This window comes from Protopterus annectens, chromosome 1.part1 (assembly GCF_019279795.1).
Source record: "Protopterus annectens isolate FY-2018-M chromosome 1.part1, PAN1.0, whole genome shotgun sequence".
Taxonomy (NCBI): domain Eukaryota; kingdom Metazoa; phylum Chordata; order Ceratodontiformes; family Protopteridae; genus Protopterus; species Protopterus annectens.
This window is the reverse complement of record NC_056726.1, coordinates 1,055,519,025-1,055,535,076: the sequence shown is the minus strand read 5'-3', so window position 1 is coordinate 1,055,535,076 and position 16,052 is coordinate 1,055,519,025. Positions and strand designations below refer to the sequence as shown.

The 16,052-nt window shown below is 37.6% G+C and overlaps 1 protein-coding gene across 1 annotated transcript in view; it reads right to left on the bottom strand.

Annotated features, from left to right (window-relative positions):
• LOC122815327 overlaps positions 1–16,052 on the bottom strand; it is a 741,432-nt gene that overhangs the window by 238,102 nt on the left and 487,278 nt on the right. The window contains exon 8 of the mRNA XM_044087743.1: positions 5,668–5,711. Within this exon, the coding sequence (XP_043943678.1) occupies positions 5,668–5,711 (44 nt within the window). The remainder of the gene's footprint in view (positions 1–5,667; positions 5,712–16,052) is intronic.

Genomic DNA, 16,052 nt, shown 5'->3' with positions numbered 1-16,052 from the left:
ATTTTAATGCAATAAATTGCAATAATAGAAAAACAGATGCTAAAGTGGAACTAAAAAAGATATATCAGAAATTATACCAAAAAGAAACTAACAGAAGAACAAGTGATGGTTATTGATAGACCTATTTAATTTTCTGAACTAGAAGGCCACATTAATAAATTAAAACCCAATAAAGCACCTGGTAATGATGATATTATTCCTGAACTGTATAAGTTAATGTGAAAAGAAGAATTAAACATATTATTTAAAGTTTTTAAATTAGTTAAAGATCTGGTAAATATACCTTCCTCCTAGAAATATACTCTTATATATCCAGTACTAAAACCAGATAAAGATTTGGTTAAATGCCCATCTTATAGACCTGTTTCCTTGCTGAACATAGACTACAAAATTATTTATGACTATTTATTCTAATAGATTAAATCAGTTGCTTCCAGCTTTGATTAATGATGATGAGACTGGCTTTATTTTAGATAGAAATTCTTATGATAATATCAAATGTATTCTAACCATAATAGAGTATGTAAATAGAATAACTGATAAATTAACTTTAGTAAGTTTAGATATTAATAGTGCCTTTAATTCAGTCAATTGAAATTATCTTTCATTGGTTCAAGAAGAAAATAATTTTTCAAGTAATTTTGTTCATCTTATTAATCATCTTTATTTTAATTCTCTAGCTTATATAAAAATAGGCACATACACTTCATAACCAATTAACATTTCTGAAGGAACTAAGCAAGGATGTCCACTTTCTCCTTTACTTTTTACTTTAGTTATAGAAGCATGTGACAATTTAATAAGATCATCACCAGACATTAAAGAATTGAGATAGACAAGAATTTATCCATCAAGATTCAACTGTTTGGAGACAATATTCTTATGAATATTAATGGATGTAATGATTCACTTTAAACTGTTTTCAAATCAATGGAAATTTCTCAAAAACATGTAGTCTTTTGTCTTAATGAAAATAAAAATGTTGCCCATATACTTAAAAAACATGAATATAGAAAAACAATTTAATAAATAGTGCAATAAAATAAAATAAATGTCTTAGGAATAGCAATAACTGATAATATTAGTAAAATAACCATTAATTATAATAATAGTTTAACTTTTATAGAAAATCTTATAAATAAATAGAATATTATATTTTACAATGGATGAGAGACTTTCCATAATAAGAATGATTATCTTAACTAAAATCTTATGTATTTTACCATCATTATCTTTCCATCTCCCTAAAAGTTGTATAAAAACTTTCATTCTTTAATATTAAAATTCTTATGGTATCCTAATAAACCCAGAATAGCTTTAATTCATCACACTAGAGAATGATCTTTAAATGGTATTGGTTTACCAGATATAGGATTGTACTCTTTATTTTCTATTATTAAGATAATTGCACTTCAGTCAAATAATAACTATTCTGCTAAATGGAAAGAATTTCAAGGTAGTCTTTGGGCACAATCCAATTGTTCTAAATATTCAAATCATTATTTAATTTTAAATAATTCATTACTTTTGTTGTTAAAATAATTTATCTTAAATAATTTTAAACAGATTCTTCTTATTTTCTATTTTAATGAATACATTAAGAAATTTTATTGATAACAATCCAATGTCAAAGCATAGATATTTCTTATTTTTTCAATAGCTTATACTCAGAATAACATTTCTACTTTAAACTTATCTGCAATGGACATTTTTAAGAATACAATTTGATATATTGGTCTTAGTTAATGAATACATCAAAGTTGTACTCTGTTCAATATATAATTAATAACTTTGATTTGGATAAAGATATGTGCTTGCATCTTCAAAATTGCAGACAGAATTAAAGTTATGCAGCGAACAATAAAATATTCTATTGCTTAGGTTAATTGACATTTTATGTTTTTTTATAGAATAACAATATTCAGAAAAGGTCTTTCTAAATTTTATAAAGAGTTGGAATATAATAAAGACAGCTATTGTGATTGCTTTAAACTCATAAATAAGAAATATCCTAATGCTGAGGATAAAAATTTAATTTTAAACTCATCAAAACAAACTACTGTTCACTTAAATAAAGAATATTTACTTGGAAGTTCTTAAAGAGATCTTTCATTACTCCACACAGAATAGAATTAATATCTAAAAATAAGACAATTTCTTAGAGATGTAAATTAGAACTTAAAGCAGAGTAGCAACATATGTTTTTTGATTGTCCTATACTTAAACCATTGTGGAATCAGATTAATTTATTCTTGCAAGCTCGTTTTACTGATATATTTTCATTAACTAAATTGTTAGTTTTATTTAATCCTCCAGTACCTGATTGTGTTAAAATATTGAAATATTCTTTGTTATGGAGTATTATAGCAATTGCAAGAAAAGCTATAACGAGAAATTGGTAGAACGATTCTACTCCCTCCTTCAATGAATTTTCCAACATTGCTACTGAAGTTTGCCATCTGGAACTTATTACTATTAAGACAAGATCTACCAGAATCACTTACTTAATTTTTTTTAGTAGACACTCTTGTAAATAGTTGTTTGTTGTGTGTTAGAAATGATTTTTTATTTGATTTTAAGTTTGTGAAATATTTCCTTTTGATTATTAAATGTTAGCATTTGTGGTTTTTTTTTGGTTAAAATTTACTCAAAACATTTTCAAAAGAAAGAAAGAAAAGAAAATACATCATAATACAAATACTGTTATTCTAGCAATTTTCTAAGTTTATAAGGACAATAAGAAAAATCTGTTTCTATTTTTAGGCCTTTATTTTTGGCTTTGTCTGGATTTCTTGTGATAAATGGTTGAGAGGTATGTAAACAAATCCTGTTTTTGATAGGTTGTAGAAGGACACTGTCTTAAGTAACTAATGGATAAAATAGCATCACTTCAGCATTTCCCGTGGTGTAGTTCTGCACATGAAATAGTGGTGAGTAAGAGATGGGAGAATATGTCAGTGCTCTGCGATAATCTTCCCTTCTGTTTGACATCCTCTTCACTGTCCTCATACATTTCCTGTTATGCTGCAGGGAGTAGTTGCACTCTCCAAATGGCATGCTATGTTTATGCTATTGCTGATGCTGCAACAATGGTTGTTACATGAATGACTTTGAAGGACTTGTCATCATTGACAGATTAAGTTTTTCTTTATTCCTTCGCTGATGAGACCCAATGTAATGTTATTTTATTTTATTGCACATTTGTTTTGCTTGCCAGGGCAGTTCACTGATCACCACTGAGCATTTGCATGTAATGCCCAGGTGAAATAATTCACACACAAAAAAAAGGGGGGAAGAGAGGCATATCAAAAATAGAACAGAAAGTAACACTACATAATAAAAACTGTATAATAGGAATTAATGGCAGCACAGACAATTATGACAGAAATGTATATTTGCCTGATTATACTTCAGGTTTACATCACAGTTCAAAATTCTGAAGGCTACTAAGACTCCGAGTAGAGTAATAAGAGTCAGGGTGGGGTAATATGACTCAGGGTGGGGCGGATGATTTAAGAGATGTTAGTTGAGACAGCAGTGAATCACAGTGGAAGACAACTGCATTATGTCAATCATGAGGGACAACTCTGCTGGTAACACAATGCCTTCTGCCTTACATCTAGTCACAGACTCTCATCTCTCTGTCTCTCTTTTTTCAGTGCTAAGACATTCAAGAAGCCTACCAAACATTTTGTGTACCTTTTCTTGTTTTGACACCAATGACGGAAGCAGGTCTTATTTCATATATACTAGCTGAGTAAGTTAAATCAAAACATTTTTGATGTATTTTACCTACCACTGCCATAATATTTGAAAGCTGAAAGTCTGAACCATTCAATACGAAATACATAGTTCTGAGTTTCCATATGCATATAGAAAATGGTATAAACATTTTTTTACTCTTTCATATGTTTAATATTTACTTACTTATTGCATTTATAAAGCAGCTGTCTAGAGTGATTTTAAGTCATGCACTAGTTACAAAATGGAAGATAAAGCAAAGTAGATCATCACTAGGTGCATGTTGGTTACCTGACATATTGGTTAAGTTAAGCAGTAATGTGTTGAGAGACTGCAAGATTTACTGTAAACATATATGCTATTTTACATACATGAAGGTGACATGGTTAGCACTGCTGCCTCCCACTGCTCACTCCTCCATCCATTTCACAGTGCTTCTCTGCGCAGTCTGCATATCCTCCCTATGTGTGCCTGTTGTCTCAGGGTGTGGCAGTTTCCCTCCAGGTCCCATACCATAGATAAACTGGTGACTATCCAAACTCTCCATAAGATGGCATGCCATGTGCAAGAGAGATTGTGTGTGTGTCTGTTTGTGTGCATGTACATGTGTGGGTTTGTATATGTGTGTATGTGTGTGCATGCGAGCCCGCGTGTGTGTGTGTGTGTGTGCGTGTGTGTGTGTGTGTGTGTGTGTGTGTGTGTGTGTGTGTGTGTGTGTGTGTGTGTGTGTGTCAAAGTCAAGGTAAACTTTATTGGCATTTACAACTACACATGTGTAGCCTAAAAAAAATTGTGTGCATCAGCTCAATTCTTGAGATTACAAAGGAAAGTGAAACAACACATACAAGAAGAGGAATAAACATAACTAACAAATACAGTACTAATCCCAATATATGCAAGAAAAACCAGAGATATTTAGCAACACTCATATATGAAAAGAATACCCTCCCCCGAGTTAAATTAACTACCCTATTTAAAGTAATACAAAACACACTACAGATTGAAATGCCTGAGTTATTTGTCTAATATTGCACTTCAGTGAGTTAAGTAATAATGACTATGGATATAATAAATAAATATTGCACTTACTTGGAATATATGTAAGCATATATATCACAAATAAATAAAAATTGACTTATTATGTATCGAGACTGCAGGGACTAGTGCCTGAGTTCAGAATTCTAATCACTGTAGGATACAAACTGTTACCGAATCGTGTAGTCCTGCAGCAGGTGCTGTGATATCTCCTGCCCAATGCCAGATGCTTAACCATTCCATGTGCATGATGTGTGCTGGCATGTATTATTTTGGGAGCCTTTCGGATGTTTCTTGCAGAATAAAGATGTTGCATCGATGGAAGACTGGAACTTGTTACCTTTTCTGCAACTCTCACCACTCTTTGTAGCACCTTCCTTTCTATAACTGTGCAGCTTCCAAACCACACTGTGAATATGTAGATGAGAATGCTCTCTATTGCACCTCTATAGAAGGTGGAGAGAATAAAATGGAGGCACTGGTACAGTTTCTTGACCAGTTGGCTGGTGCACACCCAGGAACAGTGTGTGTGTGTGTGTGTGTGTGTGTGTGTGTGTGTGTGTGTGTGTGTGTGTGTGTGTGTGTGTGTGTGTGTGTGTGTGTGTGTGTGTGTGTGTGAATAAATGAAAAATTACATGAGGAACACCAGTATGATGTTATCATTTGAACTCATCACAGGGCTTTTGAATTTACAAACTACGTTAAATATACATTTTTTTTTCTTAGTTTACTTGGGCTTTAAATGTTTCATCGACAACTCTTTAAACAGTTCTGTAGAAAACATAGCCTTTCTAGCTTTATATACAGTGCACAAATGTTTCTTTTTGTGGTATATCACAATGCCTTTTGTTTTACAAACAGCACAAAAAACAGTAATTATTTATCACTTACAGAGAGGATCTTCCGCGAGACATTTGGAATACATCACTGGTGCTCTAAAAAATAAAAGTTACCTAGTAAAACAGTGTAGCTTCAAGAGATCTACCTGATGTTTTACACTTAGCCATGCTCTGTGCTAATTTATTTTATAATGATTTCAATTCAACTTAGTAGAGAGCACACACAGTGTTTTGTTTCAATCCCAGCTTAATCACAAATACATTTTCCGTGGTCTTTAACATTACTCTCAGGTTTTCACTGAACTGTCACTTCACTGAAGTGATATAGACCAGAAACACAAAGCACTTGGTCTGCAGACTATTACATGCCTTGTCAATAAGCAGATAGAGACCAAAGGTGAGAATCTAACCCTGCACCTTGTGTATGTGATGTAAACACCTTAACAATTGGGTGTTGGAATGTGTTCTGTTTGTATTTGTATTCATAAAGCACAAATATGTTTGTACTATGACATAAAATACTCAGCTGTGGAATAAAATGTACATATTTGTAGTATGTTTCAACAAAGACAGAACTAATATTTCTCCTTTGCCAGAAGAAGATAACATTGTCCTTAAAAGCAAATTTATAATAAGCAAGTAAAAATAATTCCATTATAGATTTTTCAGTACTGTAGTATACTGTTAATAAAAGACTTTGAGGAGTCAGCATAGCAGTTAATGCTAAGGATATGCTACCCCCTCCCTAACAAATATCTTAATTTCATCAAAACCAAAGTAAAAATTCTGCTTACCTAGGCCATTCATAAAACATTTTGTAAAAAATCTGTAACAATCCAAGATAAAATGAGCAATTGCACTAAGTATTGCGTGGCATTATTTTGTGTGTGTGAGTTCTTAAGTAAATATTACAAGCCTAGCAAATAACCATGCATTGATTTGTGAGATTCAAGTCCTGTACATTGTGTCTGTGAGGTAAACCCTTTAACCATAATGGCAACCCCAAACCAGAAAGTGAGCACTGCAGGTTTTTCTCAACTGCACCATCAAGAAGAATGCCAAGACTTATTGTATTGTTTGGGATTGGACCTGGGCCAACTGATTGAAAGGCAGCAATACTCACCACTGATATACAATCAGGTCTATATCACGTCAGTGAAAATTTAGTTCAGTGAACAACATTTTCAGTTCCATTGAATGGACCATTCATCAAACTGTTCATAGTGAGATCACGGTACAGTGAGGATCTGGAAATTTGTCCTTTCCCCACTGTAGTGGAATCTCAGAGTTGGTATATATAACTAGCAGGGGGGGTGCAGCCCCCCACAAGAGCAGATTTCACTGAACTGTCACTTCACTGAAGTGATATAGACCAGAAACACAAAGCACTTGGTCTGCAGACTATTACATGCCTTGTCAATAAGCAGATAGAGACCAAAGGTGAGAATCTAACCCTGCACCTTGTGTATGTGATGTAAACACCTTAACCATTATATCAGCCACCAAGTATGCTCATATGGGCATATGTGTACACAATATTTACACACACATACACACACACAGACATACACACACACATATATATATATATATATATATATATATATATATATATATATATATATATATATATATATATTATATATGTGTGTGTGTGTGTGTGTGTGTGTGTGTGTGTGTGTGTGTGTGTGTGTGAGTGTGTGTGTGTGTGTGTGTGTGTGTGTGTGTGTGTGTGTGTGTGTGTGTGTGTGTGTGTGTGTGTGTGTGAGTGTGTGTGTGTGTGTGTGTGTGTGTGTGTGTGTGTGTCTGTGTGTGCGTATATATATATATATATATATATATATATATATATATATATATATATATATATATATATATATATATATGGGTCTACCTGATAACACCGACATGCCAAAACACTGACAACGAAGTAAACGACACGAAAACAGCGAAAAAGAAAAAGTTCAAAAACACAAAGCTTCACATGGCCGACAAACCAAAATCCCGACAAACAACAAAACAAATACCTTTCCCAAAAAACACACACAACACATGCACACCAAAAACCTTACAAACACAATTATCTATGCACTAACCTTAACCCAAACCCTAACCCTAAGATCCGTCACTACCGCACACTTACCTTACCCGCACCCTAACCCTAACTCACTTAATCCGCCCCTAACTCTCAGGTCCATTACCTTACCCGCACCCTAACCCTAACTCACTTAACCCGCCCCTAAAGCTAAACTCCATCACTATCGCACACTTACCTTACCCACACCCTGACCCTAATGTCTGTCCCTATCGCACACTTACCTTAACATGTCGGTGTTCTCAGCGTCGGGATTATCAACTATCGGTCTTCTCTGTTGTCGATCTTCCGGTGTCGGTGTTCTCATTGTCAGCGTTCTGCGATGTTGCCGTTTTCAGGTAGACCCATATATATATATATATATATATATATATATATATCTATATATATATATATATATATATATATATATATATATATATATATATATACATATTTATGGGTCTAGGACACATGCTCGACTAGCATATGTCCGAATCACAAAACTTCGAACACACATACACGAAAGTGCTTAACATCGAAAAGCACTTCCGTGTATGTGTAGTTCAAAAAAAAAAAATCAACGTTTCTGCAGGGGGGCTTTGCCCCCTGCACCCCCCAAACCCCCCTACTTTATTATTCTCACTCCGAGATCACACTACAGTGGGGAAAAGGGAATTTCCCTTTACCCACACTGTAGTCCGATCTATGAAACAGGCACACATACATGGAAGCGCTTGTCGATGTTAAGCACTTTTGTGTATGTGTGTTTGATGTTTTGTGATTCGGACATATGCTAGTCGAGCATGCGTCCGGATCCCATATAGATATATATATATATATATATATATATATATATATATATATATATATATATATATATATATACATATATATATATATATATATATATATATATATGTATATATATATATATATATATACATATGGGTCTACTTCATAACATTGAAATTTCATAACATTGAATTTCATAACATTGAGACCAAAGTCCCAAAACAAAGAAAACCCAACACTTTGAAAACACAGAACATTGAAAGTGTGCTTCATAACATTGAAAACTACAATCCATATATAAATAACATCCTCTCTTTCTATAACAACACCTAACAAACGCACCTTCTACTACATTTCTGCAGGGGGGGGGCAAGCTCCCCTTCACCCCGTGTGGGGGGGGTCTGCCCCCACCCCCTCGTAAAATAAATATACCAATTCCAAGATACACTACAGAGGACAGTGGAAAAAAGTTAATTTCCTAACCTCACTGTATCACAATCACCATACACTGAGGTTAGGAAATTAACTTTTTTTTCCACTGTAGTGTGATCTTGGAAACATAGTAGAAAGTGTGTTTGTTAGTTAGGTGTTGTTGTAGGTGGAGGGTATCTTATTTAGATGTGTAATGTAGTTTTCAATGTTATGAAGCACACTTTCAATGTTCTAAGTTTTTAATGTTTTAGGTTTTCAGTGTTTTGAATTTTTGATGTTATGGTCTCAGTGTTATGAAATTCAACATTATGAAATTTTAATGTTATGAAGTAGACCTATATATATATATATATATATATATATATATATATATATATATATATATATGTGTGTGTGTGTGTGTGTGTGTGTGTGTGTGTGTGTGTGTGTCTGTGAGTGTGTGTGTGTGTATATATATGTGTGGATGAATTTGGTTCCTGTGTTCCTTTCTATGTTTTCAGTTTGCAGCTTCAATGGCCACGGTGGTGCAGCAGTTAGTGTTGCTGCCTCACATCCAGAGGTTCTCTGGTTCGATTCTCGTCTGGGTTGCCTTTTGTGGGGAGTCTGCATGTCCTCCCTGTGGTTGCGTGGGTTTCCTCCGGTTTCCTCCCACATCCTCATACCATGCTTTTCGGCCCCAAAACTTGGACCGAACCACAAAAGGAGGGGGAGTATCGATATTCATCAAAGATACCCACACCTCCAGGTTGGTGGCAAAGCACGAAGCATCAGAGACTATCCATGTGCAACTAACAGTGGGTAAAACTTCCTTCCAGTTTATAGCCTGCTACAGACCACCCTCCCAAACCCAGGAACCCCACTCGGCCTTCCTGAGAACACTGGAAAATATGAAGGTCTCTCCAAACACCATTATATTGGGCGACTTCAACTACCCAAACATAGACTGGGAGCATTACTCCAGCTCCAACACCCTAGCCCAAAGGTTCCTAGAATTTATAAACTCAAATGCTATGGAACAACTTGTTACCACTCCCACAAGAGGAGAAAACATACTGGACCTGATCATCACCAACATGGGGACTCTATGCTCCAGACCAGAAGTGTATCCCTCACTGGTAAGATCAGACCATAAACTAATCTCACTGGATATTCACATCCCGACCCCACCCCCTGCCCAGAAAACCACAGTGAAAAACTTCTCTAAAGCAAATTTTACACTCCTCAAAACTGAGGTGGAATCCTTCAAAGCCCCCGGGCCTGTGGAAAATACGGCCCAGACCGCAGAATCCTTTATAAACACATTCTATGAACACCTTGAGGAATGCATGGATCATGCGATCCCAAATAAAACCAAGACCCAATCCTCCAAAGGCAGATGTCCTGTCAGGTGGACCCCAGCCATAAACAAACTATACAATAGAAGGAGGAAGCTACTAAACGATAAAGCAAAATCCCAAAAAGGGAAGGCATCACTGATCAGTATTAGCAAAAAACTACGGGCACACATAAAATTGTCTAAGGCCAGCTTCGAGAGAAAAATTGCACAGGACACTAAGGATAATCACAAGGCTTTCTTTAGTTATGTTAGGAACCTGGGTGGTAATTCCCAGATATGCTCAGAATTAGTCCAAAATGACAAAAAATACACCGAACCCACAGACATTGCCAACATCCTAGCTGACAGGTTCAGCGCAAACTCCCCCCCACCTCCCCACCAAAAGGGCAAATATCTATCCCAGCAGAGTGCTGCCCCCCTGACATCTCAGATGCTCAGGTAAGAGCCGCCCTCTCCAAAGCAAAAAACACAGCATCAATAGGACCAGATGGTGTCCCAGGCTGCGTCCTACATGAACTCCAAGAAGAGCTAAACCCAAACATAAAACTACTGTTCAATCTCAGCCTTACTACAGGATATGTGCCCAAAGAGTGGCGTACAGCAACAGTGGTCCCTCTCGATAAAGGTGGTGCCTCAACAGATCCTGGAAACTATCGCCCCATAAGCCTGACTAGCTTGGTCTGCAAAGCTATGGAAAGGATCATCATGGACCTCATAAATAAAGATATTGGGGACCTACAAACACTGGATCCTACCCAGTTCGGCTTTGTTAAAGGCAGATCCTGCCTCTTAAACCTGGTTGATTTCTTTGAAACAGTCACCAAGGCCATTGACGAGGGGAAGATGGTCCACACAGCCTACCTGGACCTCGCAAAAGCATTCGATACAATACCCCACTCGGGCATTATAGATAAGCTCACCAGCTTAAATATAAAGCCCTATGTCACTAGATGGATTGCAAACTGGCTCAAGGACAGAACCCACATGGTTAGAATTGCTGGAGCCATGTCAGACTCCAAACCAGTTACAAGTGGTGTCCCACAAGGCTCAGTCCTGGGACCTCTCTTGTTCGGTATATATTTCTCGGAGGTACAGGCCAACACAGAAGGACTGTGGCTGACCAAGTTCGCAGATGACTGCAAACTGGGCACCATAATCGACTCTCCAGCCGACACAAGCATCCTCCAAAAGGGCCTCATAGAAACAGACAACTGGTGCCAGAGCCATGGCCTCAAGCTAAATGCCAAAAAGTGTATAGTCATCCCCTTTGGCAAAAACAAAGTGCCCACAAATTACCACATAGGTGGAAATCCATTAAGTACAGAAGAAGTAATTAGGGACCTGGGGACCCAAGTTGATAGCAATCTCTCATTTGACAACCACGTGGCCAAAGTGGTTAGAAAAACATTTTATATAGCCCACCTAATCATGAAGGGATTCACATCTAGATCAGGGGAGGTCATCGTGCCTCTTTACTCATCCCTCATCAGGTCCATAATTGAGTACAATGCCCTTTTGGGATGTACCTTACCAGACACCTGCAGCAACTGGAAAGACCCCAAAAGTACCTCACCAAGAGGATCAAAGGGCTCAAACAGATGCCATATGCTGCCCGGTTAAAGAAACTCCAGCTCTACTCAGTGGCATACCGCCTGTTCAGAGGCGATCTGTGCCTGACGTATAAAGCCATGTCCAACCCGGAATTAATGGACATGCTGCACCTCAGAAAATCCAAATCCCATCGAGCTACGCGCTCGAGAGACTTGAACCTCAGCTTTGAAATAAATAGGACATGCTGGAGGGACAGATTCATAACCCAGAGGCTCCCTTCACTCTGGAATAAAATCCCAGTCCAGGTTAGGCAGAGTCCCTCATTTACTCTCTTCAAGAGGAATCTTGATGAGTGGATGGGAGATCGTAGGTTTACCCAGGGTATCACTTCTGTGTCACTGTTAGACAGAGGCACAGTATACTAACCTCGAAAAAGGGCATAGCAAAATAAATTTAAAATGGGTGGCGAAAGCCAAACACATTCTGGCTAGGCTTATAAATGCCCTAGGGCAGATAGCCTAGTATGAAACTATGAACCTATGAACCTATCCCAAAGATGCTGTAGGTGGATTGGCTTAGGCTATGGTAGGCAATACGGAGTTGCTATGGGGATGTGGGGGGCATACAGCAGTCAACAAATGTCATTTTTGGTGACAATGACTTGTGCATTTTGTATGATGCTGCCATTTAATGATGAATGAAGAGGACAAATCCTGTCAAGTGCCTGCCAGCCATCACTGATGTTACCTTGTTCCCTGGAATGTAAAATCAAAGGCTATAGTTCACTAAAGCAAATGCAACATACCTTGATGGACACTGATTCAAGTCACATGACTGAGATCCTGTTTCTGGCTTTGAAGTGAGAGCAGATGTGATTAGGAGACAGACCACTGGCAAAGCCATGACACTACAAAATGTATTGTACCTGAATGTGCTGGTGAAATGTGAGTCATAGCATTGCATTGGGCAAAGCTTGCAGTTTACTAATTTCTGTTCCTTTCATCACCAATGAACATAAGTTTTACATAGCAGAAAGAAGTTTTGCTTTCATAGCTGATGAATGAACCATCCATGACCATACCTTTTAACCTCTTAGAACAAAAAATCTGGACAAAGCCGTAAATAATGGTGGGACAAAGCCCCCCCAAAAAATAAGGACACTTTTTAAATATTGCAATTACAAACTTAGAAAGTTGATAGAAAAACAGGTTTTGCATTAGTATGAATTTTCTAAAGGGTATGAAGTCTAAAAGTCAAATGTCTGTCATTATTTTCTGACTTCAACCCTCAAAGATTTAACAATGATTTGCAAAAACAATAAATAAATTTTATGAGAAACAGATCAAAAATATTAGTCAAAAATCTGGACATTCTGCAAAAATCTGTACAGTGGAGAGGTATGTGACTGACTGACTGAAGAGCCTGGGGTTGAGCAGATTCAGCTGAGGTGTTTTGGGTGCCTAGAAAGGATGTTTCCTGAGTACTTCCTCTCAAAAGCTGTGTGGCATGTATGACACACTGAAAAGTGACCACAGGACAAATGCAGCATATGGGGAATTTATATCTCTCAGCTTGACTGGGAATGCCTTGATATTCTGTAGCATTTTATGAGGACTGTTACTGTAAAAAAGGAAAGTTTGGGATGTCCTGTTGTTTGCTATCATAGCAGTTTTTGGCAAGAATACAGCATCCATGGGACCAGATGACATCCCGGGCTGTGTAGTACATGAACTACAAAATTAACTGGCACCTCACCTAAATGTCATGTTTAATCATAGCCTCACCTCAAGCTTTGTGCCCACTGAGTTGCGCACAGCTACAGTTATCCCACTCCACAAGGGGGGTCCAACTTGGATCCCGGGAACTACAGCACCATCAGTCTGACAAGCCTGATCTTCAAGGCCATGGAACGTATTATCATGGAACTTCTAAACAAAGACATTGGCAATCTTCAAACACTGGACCCCACCCAGTTTGGATTCTTGAAGGGCCGATCTTGTCTCCTGAACCTGACTGACTTCTTTGAATCAGTCTCCAGAGCAGTGGACAAGGGTAAGGCGGTCCACACAGTGTATCTGGACCTCGCCAAGGCCTTTGACACCATCTCCATCTCTGGAATCATAGATAGACTTACTAAGCTGGACATTAATCCCTACATCACTCGATGGATTGCCAACTGGCTTACTGACAGAACCCCACACTGTAAAAGTAGCTGACTCCAAATCCATCTCCAGACAAGTGACAAGTGGAGTACCTCAGGGTTCAGTCCTGGGACCACTCTTGTTTGGCATCTACTTCTCTGAATTACAGCCCAACACTAAGAGACTCTGGCTAACAAAGCTTGCAGATGACTGCAAACAGGGAGCCATTACTGAATCCCCAAATTATGTGGATACTCTACAAAAGGGCCTTACAGAAACATATGCTTGGTGCCAGAGCCATGGGCTCAAGCTCAATGGTAAGAAATGTATAGTTATCCCCTTTGGGAAAAAACATGTACCCGTGAATTACCACATAGGTGGTAGTACACTAAACACTGAAAGTGTGATAAGAGACTTAGGGACACAGGTGGACAGTGTTCTCACATTCGATAACCACATCACAACAACAGTCAGGAAATCCTTTTATGTGGCATACCTCTTCACTAAGGGTTTTTCATCCAGAAAAAAGGAGGTCATTGTCCCACTGTACTCATCCCTCATTAGACTCATTATAGAATACAATGCTCCATTTGATATGTACCTCTCAAGACATCTGCAACAACTGGAAAGGCTGCAGAAATACCTCACTAAAAGAATAACAGGCCTAAAGAAAATGCCCTATGCTGACCACCTTATAAAAATCCAGCTATACTCTGTTGCATATCGTCTACTCAGAGGCAATCTCTGCTTAACATACAAGTCCATGTCAAACCCAGAGGTGATGGACATGCTACACTTAAAGAAATCACAATCCCTCAGAGCCACACACTCCAGGGATCTAAACCTTGTCATCACAATAAACAAAACATGCTGGAGGGATAGGTTCCTGACCCAGAGACTCTCCAGCCCATACATGTCAAGCAGAATGCCTCTTTGGCCCTCTTCAAAAGGAACCTTGACGATTGGATGGAAGAAAAGAAATTCACCCCAGGGATCACATCAGTCACCCTGCTAGACAGGGGTCCAGGGACATAAATAGTGTGGGAAGTAATAGCCAGGGAATTGTTATGGCTAGGCTTGTATAGGCCCTAGGGCTGATAGCCTAGTACCAACCTATGAACCTATGAACCTTTGAAAGACGGTTAGAAAATAAATGGATGGCTGGATGGCTGAATGGCTGTATTGTTAGATGGATGGCTACTGACTGGCTAGTCAATCACTTATAGTAAAAATAACCACTCAGTTTGCTGTTATAACTGTTATGCTAGGTAGTAGCAGTGGTGTTGGTCAGAGGGAGGACCATTATATCTTAGACCACATGCTAGCATAATAACGGAGCTGACAAGCTTGTTCTTTTCAGTTGTTTTAGTCCCACAGAAATGTGTTCATTCTCTTGAACATTGCAGAAATGTATGATTGTGGTAAGAGGAGATCATAATATATTACTTCCCAGACAGAGAACCTAATAACTGAATTACAATCACCTGTCTGCTTAGACTTGTCATGGCTTTTGCACATACTGAGATTGATTGCTCAGAGTAATGGTTAGCAAACATTCATTTTGTTCCAACAAGTCTTTGCACTTTATTTTCTAATGAAGCTCTAGACATAAGCTGTAATGATGTATTTGCTTAGTCTTTATGCTATACACATACTTTGCAGTACTATGTCATGCAGGTCCCCAAGCTCATATTTAATTAGAAGTCAGGCTTTTCTATTAACATGACTCCCTGCTATGCATGGAATTATTATTATTATTATTATTAATATTATTATTATTATTGTTGTTATTATTAGTGTTATTGTTATTATTATTATTATTATTATTATTATTATTATTATTATTATTATTATGCCAGTGCACTGGCCCAGTAATAAAGGAGTCTCAGTGCTCACCACTAACACCAGTGAGGGGCATCCACAATGGGAAGGATAACAAATACACCTGCAATAAAGTATAATTTCCCTTAAGAGCATACAGGGATCACAGTCAGTCTGGGGCCGGTTTCTCCTTTTCTCTCCAGATCCCCAATAAGACTCCCCACTGATAGAGCTATAGGTTCCAGATCTCAGCCTAGTGGACAAGCTAAAACCTCCAGTACCCTCTC